Raw genomic sequence first — 10,171 nt, 5'->3', positions numbered from 1 at the left:
TAGTGTGTGGTGTGTAGCGTGTGGCGTGTAGTGTGTAGCGTGTAGTGTGTAGTGTGTAGCGTGTAGTGTCTGGTTTGTAGTGTGTAGCGTGTAGCGTGTAGTGTGTAGCGTGTAGTGTCTGGTTTGTAGCGTGTGGTGTGTAGTGTGTAGTGTGTGGTGTGTAGTGTGTGTGGTGTGTAGCGTGTAGTATGTGGTGTGTAGTGTGTAGCGTGTAGTGTGTAGTGTGTAGCGTGTAGTGTCTGGTTTGTAGTGTGTAGCGTGTAGTGTGTAGCTTGTAGTGTCTGGTTTGTAGCGTGTGGTGTGTAGTGTGTAGTGTGTGGTGTGTAGTGTGTGTGGTGTGTAGCGTGTAGTATGTGGTGTGTAGTGTGTAGCGTGTAGTGTGTAGTGTGCCAGTGAAGTGTCTTACAATGTGCTGCTAAACAAAACACCACAGATGCTTCTGTCAGTGTGAGTGAATGAGAAATAAGAAGCTCTGGACGCCTCCTGAGACGCTGCATGTGGACAGTCGAGAGGAGCAGCGATCTGTGCGCTAGACAGGAAACCGGAAACAGGAAACATTAGTTTCACAGCAGCCAGCTCTGTTCCTCAGACACATGGCTTTACAACAACACAACTCCGCCGCCGGACCCTTGCATGAACGTCCAGAATATTCCTGTAGATTCACACGCAGCAGTTTTCATTCTGGAAGGGTTTATAGCTTGTCTTGATGTTTTAGAATTTCATAAAAACAAACATTTCATGAACACTGACGCAACATCACATTAATATGGAGAGACAATGTATTAACACTGCCAGAATAGCAGATATCCATCACGGATACAAATATAGAAAAGTGAGCTGCAAGTTTTTGGACATGTTTTCATAATTTGGATTCTGATTTCATACAGTATCTTGTCATTCTGTTTATATCTCAAAATTGCAAAAAAAAAAAAAAAAAGCCAAAGTGCGAGATAAAAAGTCATAATTACCATTATTATTATTTTTTAATGTGTTGCATGAACCAGCTTGCATAGACAACCCCTTAAATGAAGATTAAACGTTTGCTTTACATTAAAACTGACAGTACATTGGCATTAGAGGAACGTTATAGCAACCTTATCATAACATTTACACTACTTTACCATCAGTACCACAATATAAAAGCACCAGTTTATTACATAGGCACAGCAATACATGACCATCAAACCAACACGAGCTTCAGATTGAAACGGCATTATGAATGAGGTTAGAATGGAGGATGATGATGATGATGGTCTGCTGTGTGTCCTCAGGTCGGACTGTGTGGATATCCTGACGCAGTGTGGTGATGGCAAGCGCTTTCTCGAGGGACAGACGCCCGAGCGCATCTGTGACCTGCTGTCGGCCACGGACGACCCGGAGCGCTGCATCCCTCTCCACAGATACCTCAGTGAGTGTGCGCTCAGATCTGAGTCTGATCGATACAAGCTGTGCACTGATGTCCTCACGCTTCCCACAGCTCCCAGTCCCTTTGAGAACAGCATTGAAGAAGTCATCCACCCCTGCAACCCCAGCCCCTGTCCCAGCAGTCAGCTGTGTGAAGTCAACAGAAAGGGCTGCCACCCCGGACACGACTGCCTGCCCTACTTCTGTGTCCCCGGTAAACACTCCTGAACATCTTCACTTGTGAGCTGATCGAACGTGCATTTATTAGGAGGGTGTGTTCAGAATGGAGTAACAGAGTGCTGCTTACTTAAAGTACAGTTAATTCAGGACAATAGGGCCACATTTTGACATTGAGGTGACTGCCGTCAGTGTGTCTGAAATCACCTCATGTCAATTAGTATGCGAGCATAAACATTTGAGGTTGTAACATACTATTGTGTTGTCACATGACTTTACTGTATTGCATGTTTAATTCATTGATTCCAATGAAAAACCCATTTTGTTTAGGTTTTGCTTTTGTTTTGTTTTGCTGTGTTTTTTTGGTTTTAAAACATCTTATTGATAGTTTTGATCGTTCAATCAAATAACGAGTCAAAATGTTTTTTTTAAAGGTGTTTTAAAACTTTTTAGACAGTTTCCAATCAAATGAGTCAAAAAGTAGATTTAAAAGTTTTGCTTTTGTTTTGGTTTGGTTTCAGTTTGTTTTTTATGTAGTTTGGTTTAGTTTTGGATTTTTTATTTATTTTTTGGTATTAAAAGGTCTTTAAAATTTTTAGACAGTTTCTAATCAAATGAGTCAATGTAGATTTTAAAAGTTTTGTTTTGTTTGTTTTGTTTTGTTTTAAAACGTCTTTAACTTTTGATATTTTCCAATCAAGTAACGAATCAAAAAGTCGATTTTAAAAGTTATGTTTTGTCTTAAAACGTCTTAACTTTTGGTAGTTTCTGGTCAAATAATATGTTAAAAAGTAGTTTAACACTTTTGCTTTGTGTTTCATTTCGAAATGTTTTAACTTTTGATAGTCCAATGAAATTATGAGTCAAAAAGTAGATCCTAAAGAGTTTTTTTTTTGGTTTTAAAAGCTCTTTTAAGACCGAGTCAAAAAGTAGATTTTAAAACTTTTGTTTGGTTTCAGGTTTTTTGTTTGAAATGTTTTAACTCTTGATACTCCGATCAAATAATGAGTCAAGAAGTAGCTTCATGACACCAGAAAATGAAGGTCGAGCGAACTGCATTGTGGGATACCGGCGTGGTGTTCTCTGTTGTAAACTGCGCATCCGTGTGTTGTATGCATGCAGGACACTGACACACAGTGCACACAGTACTCACAGCAGTATGCATGCTGTGCACAGTAAGAGCAGGACACCTGTATGTCAGAGAAGTGCATTAGGATTGTGTTTTCCTCGTGTCTCTAAGGCTGTAAGCTGGGGGAAGCGTCGGAGTTCCTGGTGCCGCTGGACAGCCGGATCCAGGTGCCCACCAGGAGCGGTCAGGTGGGCTGTTACGAGGTGTGCACCTGCGGTCAGAGCGGCCGTCTGGAGAACTGCGCTGAAATGCCCTGCTTCGACACCAGCAAGACCTGCCTCTCGGGAGGACAGCGCAAGAGTGAGAGCTCATATCTGCATGCAGCAATCACTAGCACTTGCTGCTTGAATGATGTGTATTTCACATAGTATCCGTGTGTAACAGACACCTGCATTTGTTTGCTTTTATTTAATTAACTATTATCACTAGCTTAACATAAAGACAAATAAGGCAAAATACTGAGCCAATGGATGTTTTTTTAAGTGGACGCTGCCATCTATTGGTGGAAGGATGCATTAATAGCAGCAGAAATCTGTATTCGCAGTGGAGGGATATTTAGAATGGTTTGCAGTACGTTTTAAACAACACAAACAATCAAACAGGAAATATATCATTAAAAAAAACTTGTCCCTTTTAGACTTGCACTCTATTGATTTACTAACTGTTTTCTTTTTATTTATTACATAATTACGCGTGTACTGAATTAAGCTAACCTAAGATAAAAAAAACTTTTAGAATTAGAACGAATGCATATCATTAGTGAACATATTTTCCTTTTTTCTCTAGTGTTTATTAGTATGTGTTTTAGTAAGCAGCTGGTTTGTATGCCTGTCGGTTTGAACCTGAATGAGTTTATTGCTTTTTCTTTCATGTTTATTTTTACTCTGCTTCTAAAGCGCTCGCCAGCTTGGGTTCATTGGAGACAGATGTGCTGTGCTTTATAGTCGCGTCTGATCTCAGAGATCTGTTCTTTCGGAAACTAAACGTATAGTATGCACTGATCTATATATAATGTCTCCGAGACGCTTCGAGAAACCTCCTGCGAAGCTCCAGAGAAACTCTGCTCAAGTGCACCGAGAGCAAAAGCTGCTTTAAACACAAAGATGCTCAAATGATGATTTCATTTAGTTAATAAAGAAAATCTTTACGTTTAACAGCACTGGAGCTTTGCAGGAGGTTTCTGGAAGCATCTCGGAGACACAGTTCTTCTGGATTGAGTCTGTCTCAGTTTCTTCATGTGACTCCAGACAGACTGATGAGGGTCAGATCAGAGCTCTGAGTGCAGCACTAACATATATCTCACTGCATTATTACAGTTAATGGAAAAATAGATGTTTGGAAATGTAAGCTGATATTTCCTCCAGACACACTACAGCAAAAGATAGAAATAACTGACTTAAAACCATTTCATCTGCTGAGAATACTAGTGTTGAATGATTTTGTCCAGCGCTGTATGTCCGGCAGGAGTGAATGTTTTGTTGGTGATGGTCTCGTATGCAGGTCACGGTGTGTCGTTCCGGCTCGACTGTCAGCCCTGCTCCTGCTTCGCCGGTGAAAGCATCTGCTCGTCTCGTCAGTGTGTGCGCTCCGACGGCTCGGACGAGGACAGACGGCTCTTCACAGGTCTGTGCTTCACCATCAGCTCCACTGCTGTTTATGAGCCGTTTCATCCACACCAGTAAACAATGAACAACAACCCTCACTTTTCATCTCACACTTCTGACTTTTTAGGTAATTGCAACTTTTCATAACAGAATTGCAAGATATAAACACAGAACGGCAAGAAAACAGTCAGAAATGTGAGATATAAATTCAGAACTTTAAGATATATTCTCGAAAATGCAAGAGAAACGTCAGAATTCTGAGCTGCGAGATATGAATTCAGACTTTTCTCTTGCAAATCTTGAGTTTGCAGCTTACAGTTCCGACCTTTGCAGTTCTGAAAAAATAAAAGATAAAAAGTTGCAGTTACCGTTTCTTTTATTTTTTATTCTGTGGTTGAGTCAAAAAAAGTAATTATGAGATATAAACTCAGAATTGCAAGTAAAAAATGATACTTTTTAGGTATTTGTGACTTTTTTCCTCCCAGTTTTGAAGAAAAAAACTCCTATGAACTCAGAATGCTGACTGTAACCTCACTATTCCTGTAATTCTGACGTTTGCAGTTCTGAAAAAAGTCTGAATTGTGAGATAAAAAGTTGCAATTACCATTTTCATAATTTTATTTATTTATTTATATTTTTTGGTGGAAAAGCACTTCCATATATGTTAGACTTCACAGTAATTTCTACCAATTTTTTTTTTAAATAACAGGCAAAAACTGAAAATGTAAATAAATAAACAAATAAATAACATATTGAAGTAGATCAATAAAACAACTATATTTTATTATTGACTAAACAGAACAATTTTTTCAAGACCTTTTTAAATGAGTAAAACATTTGTCATTTGTAAATCAGTTGGGTGTTTGTGACTAGTTGTGTTTGGTGTGGTTTCTCTCTCAGGGCTTCCCTGCAGCTGCGCCGATCATTTCGTGCCGGTTTGTGCTCGCAACGGACGCACATATCCCAGCGCTTGTGTGGCGCGCTGCGTCGGCTTCAAGGACAACCAGTTTGTGTTCGGCTCCTGCAGGAGCATCAACCCCTGCTCCCCGAACCCCTGCCAGAGGAGCCAGAGGTACACACTCAAACACACACACACTCTCTCACACACACACACACACACACACACACTCTCACTCTCACACGCACACACTCACTCACTCTCACTCTCACACGCGCACACACACACACACACACTCTCTCTCACACTAACACACACACTCTCTCTCACACACACACTAACACACACACACACACAAACACACTCTCACACACACACACTCTCACACAAACACACACACACACACACACACACACACACACACACTCACTCTCACACACACGCACACACACACACACACACACACACACACACACATCTCATTCAGTCTTGTGGTCGAGCAGTTCTAGTGTTATTGTGTGTAAGTGTGAACCCGGGAGCTCAGTCTGTCTGGAGGAGTGTGTCCAGGGCTGCTCTGTCTCTGATTGTTTGTTCAGGTGTCACACAGTTTCCTTGTGTTTGTGTGACCCTTCCTCTGAAGAGATCTTACATCACATCTAACCCCAGACATCCAGCACATGTGAACGGTGATGAAGCCAGGGAAACTCCATCCACATCAGCATAGTTTGATTTTAGAATTGATTAGTGTGATGCATCAAACCAATATGCAGTTATTAGAGCAACAAGAGGCTGAGCATCACAGAGAGTATAAGAAGAGAAAGGGACAATATGACAAAACACACAGATCTTTGATAAATTATAATTGATAATAGTACAACTTAATAGATAGAAATAAAACTAATAAAATAATATTTTTTGTCAATGGAATATTAATATTATAATCTGACCTATAATCAGCCTAGAATTAAATTGCTGGTTCGTCTGGCCAGAGGAGAACGGCACACTATTTCCCTGTTTAATACTGCAAAGCTGCTTTGAGACAATCTGCTGTCTAACAGACATTTCTTGCTGGATGAAGGACCATCACCTTCAACTCAACCTGGCTAAGACAGAACTGCTTGTGGTTTCAACAAACCCACACAATTTCATCATCCAGTTAGGCTCAACAACCATAACTCCATCAAAAACAGCTAGAAACCTTGGAGTTGTGATTGATGATCAGCTGACTTTCTCAGACCACATTGCTAAAACTGCCCGGTCCTGCAGATTTGCTTTATACAACATTAGGAAGATCAGGCCCTTTCTTTCAGAACATGCTTCACGACTCCTTGTTCAAGCTCTTGTTCTGTCCAGGCTGGACTATTGCAATGCTCTCTTGGCAGGTCTTCCAGCCACTTCTATCAAACCTCTACAATTAATCCAGAACGCGGCAGGAAGATTAATCTTTAATGAGCCGAAAAGAACGCACGTCACTCCTCTGTTCATCAATCTGCACTGGCTACCAGTAGCTGCTCGCATTAAATTCAAGGCATTAATGTTTGCCTACAAAACCAGCACTGGCTCTGCACCCCTTTACCTAAATTCATTAATTCAGAGTCATGTGCCTCTAGAAGCTTGCGTTCTGCAAGTGAACGGCGCTTTATTGTTAATCTCAAAGAAGCACAAAATCACTTTCACTGACTTCTACATTAACTGTTCCCTCCTGGTGGAGTGACCTGCCCAACTCAATCCCAGCAGCTGAGCCTTAACCATCTTCAAGAAACCACTAAAAACACATCTGTTCCATCTTTATTTGACCCTCTAACTCTAACACTCTCTATTCTAATTCTATTCTTAAAAAAAACAAAAAACACTTGTCCCTTTTAGACTTGCACTCTATTAATTTGCTGCTTGTTTTCTTTATAAAAAAAATTATAATAATAACACTAGCGTTCTAATTTTTTCTATTCTATCTGTTTTCTTTTTATTTATTATATAATTTTAAAAAACCTTGCTATGTGTGCTGCGTTAAGCTAACTGAGGCTTGTTATAGCAGTTGTATATCATTGCTCTCTTGTTGTTTTGAAACCTTCTGTTGTCCTCATTTGTAAGTCGCTTTGGATAAAAGCATCTGCTAAATTACTAAATGTAAATGTAATGTAAATGTAAACTATGATAAGGCGCATTTAATTACAGATGATAAAATATGTATAAAAATACACATCTAAATACAAACATAGCAAGTGTAAATAATATGCTTGTCTATTGTATATTTCTTTCTATATTTTTATTACTTTATTGTATTATATTTATTTATTTTGTTATATTTATATGATTTGTTATATTCACATTATTATATTAAATAATTTTATTATATTTATATTAATATATTTAATTATTGTGATATATTGTATTTTGATTATTATAATACATTAGTCATTTTTATATATATATATACACTACCGTTCAAAAGTTTGGGATCAGTAAGATTTTTAATATTTTTTACCGAAGTTTCTTGTGCTCATTAAGGCTGTATTTATTTGATCAAAAATACAGAAATAAACCCTGTTATTTTGTGAAATATTATTGTAATGTAAAACAGCTGTGTTCTGTGTGAATATGTGTTAAACTGTACTGTATTTCTGTGATGCTGCTTCATGTTTTTTGGAACCTGTGATACTTTTTTCAGGATTCTTTTATGAATATAAATTAAAAAAACAGCATTTATTCAAAATGGAAATCTTGTGTTACAATACACACTACCGTTCAAAAGTTTGGAGTCAGTCATTTTTTTCTGTCTTTTTTTGAAAGTAATGAATACTTTTATTCTGCAAGGATGTGTTAAATGGATAAAAAGTGATAGTAAAGACTCATATTGTTAGAAAAGATTTTAATTTTAAATAAATGCTGTTCTTTTTAACCTTTTTTTCATAAAAGAATCCGCCCCCCCAAAAAACATGAAACTGTTTCCAGCACTGATAATACAGTTTTTCTCGACTGCTAGATAGTAAAGACTCATATTGTTAGAAAAGATTTTAATTTTAAATAAATGCTGTTCTTTTTAACCTTTTTTTCATAAAAGAATCCCCCCCCCCCAAAAAACATGAAACTGTTTCCAGCACTGATAATACAGTTTTTCTCGACTGCTAGCACACTATAACTGATTCATTTGGCCCAATTTTCCAAACCATTCGTACAGTTCTCCAAACAAAGACATTTCACCTGTTTGCACACACGCTCCAATCTGCTCAGTGTTTTCAGCTAAACTCTACACAAAAACGCCATCATTTGGCGCAGTTTTAACCATGTTCTCATTCAGAAAACACAAACACACAATATAATTAACTCAAGCATCAACAAATGAACTCAAACAGCGCACATTTATCCCTGTGTGAACATTAAGCAGCAAAACTGATGACAAACCAGTCAGAATCTCGGGCTGATATGAACAGGAGCACAAGTGATTGTGTTTAGGAAAATGAATCCTGGTAGTGGAAGACAAAAGAGGAAGAGGAAGGGAAAATAAAAATGAAGGTGATGAGGTCAAAGGTCATTTGTTCCTGATGAAATACACAGCAGTGTAGTTGAGCATGCTCTTCTGCATGGACTGACCGTGAGGGGAGTTAGCCTACAGCTCATCGTCAGGGTTTCAGCACTACTGACACATGCAGTATAATTACAGTACATAGCAGCAGTACTGCAGAAGAGAGAGCTGTCATTCATCTATGTACAGTAAATACTCTAGCACAGGTTATACACCCTCAAACTCATTACTGTTGAACTGATTTGTAGCCAAGCATGTACTGTATTTGTGCAGAACTGAGAGACGGCTGTCTAGGGCAGGCAGAGGAGTCTTTTATCAGAAGACTTAGAAACTGCTGTAACTAATTTAGGATAATACCAATACTGTAATGCAGATTGGCAGAGGATGCTGAATGAATGAATGAACTTACTGTAATTATTTATTCATTTCTGTAAAGTAACTGACAGTATATTCCAATGTGTGTTTACTGTATATTCAGTTATTTGGTCTTTGAACTTTTCTCTTGTAGTGCTTTTCAAGATCTCATGACAGTAAACTTTTCTGAAGGTTTATTGCTGAATTGTACTGTATCTGCACCCCACTATTTATGTTGTATACTGTAACAGTGACTGACTTGCAAAAGGATTTGTTTCCCAAAAGCAGGATTTAGTAACAGTGTGTTGAACTGGTCTCTCTAGTGTTCTCTAGACAGTGCAGTAGTGTGTATTTGACAGGTTTGTGTGTCATCTGAGGCCAAACGTTGAGTCTGACAAAAGAGAACGTTTTTGACTAAACTATTTGATTTTGTGTTTATAGTTGTGAGAAAATGGTGAATTGCTTCATGAATTGTGTGCTAGCAATCGAGAAAAACTGTAAATCAGCATATTATACTGATTTCTGAAGATCATGTGACACTGAAGACTGGAGGAATGATGCTGAAAATACAGCTGCACATCACAGAAATACATTACAGTTTAACAGAGATTCACAGAGAAAACCAATATTAGAAATTGAAATAATATCTCACAATCTTACAGTGTTTTTCTGTATTTTTGATCAAATAAATGTTAAATCAAATAATGTTCCTGTGGCTCAGTGGTAGAGAAGTGCAATAGGTCGTGGGTTCTATTCTCAGGGAACACACACTGATAAAAATGTATAGCCTGAATGCACTGTAAGTCACTTTGGATAAAAGCGTCTGCTAAATGCATACGTTTAATTTAATAAATGCAGCCTTGATGAGCACATGAGATTCCATTAAAAAACATAAAATTTTTTACTGATCCCAAAGTTTTGAATGGCAGTGTAAATATTATTATTATGGTGTTATATTCCATTTTATTGCTTGGTTTCTATGTATGTCTGTACTTTCTGGAAGCTCCTGTCACCAAAGAGAAATTCACAAATTGTGTGAGTGTGTGTGTGTGTGTGTGTGTGTGTGTGTGTGTGAGTGAGTG

General features: G+C 38.2%; 1 protein-coding gene across 1 annotated transcript in view; it reads left to right on the top strand.

Annotated features, from left to right (window-relative positions):
* LOC107566167 (reversion-inducing cysteine-rich protein with Kazal motifs-like) overlaps positions 1–10,171 on the top strand; it is a 33,143-nt gene that overhangs the window by 15,765 nt on the left and 7,207 nt on the right. The window contains exons 8-12 of the mRNA XM_016251545.1: positions 1,272–1,408; positions 1,478–1,618; positions 2,822–3,010; positions 4,211–4,333; positions 5,215–5,420. Of these exons, the coding sequence (XP_016107031.1) occupies positions 1,272–1,408; positions 1,478–1,618; positions 2,822–3,010; positions 4,211–4,333; positions 5,215–5,420 (796 nt within the window). The remainder of the gene's footprint in view (positions 1–1,271; positions 1,409–1,477; positions 1,619–2,821; positions 3,011–4,210; positions 4,334–5,214; positions 5,421–10,171) is intronic.

Source organism: Sinocyclocheilus grahami, unplaced genomic scaffold, assembly GCF_001515645.1.
Source record: "Sinocyclocheilus grahami isolate Dianchi unplaced genomic scaffold, SAMN03320097.WGS_v1.1 scaffold1053.1, whole genome shotgun sequence".
Lineage (NCBI taxonomy): Eukaryota > Metazoa > Chordata > Actinopteri > Cypriniformes > Cyprinidae > Sinocyclocheilus > Sinocyclocheilus grahami.
Note: the sequence above shows the minus strand (reverse complement) of the source record. Positions and strands in the feature narration are given on the sequence as shown.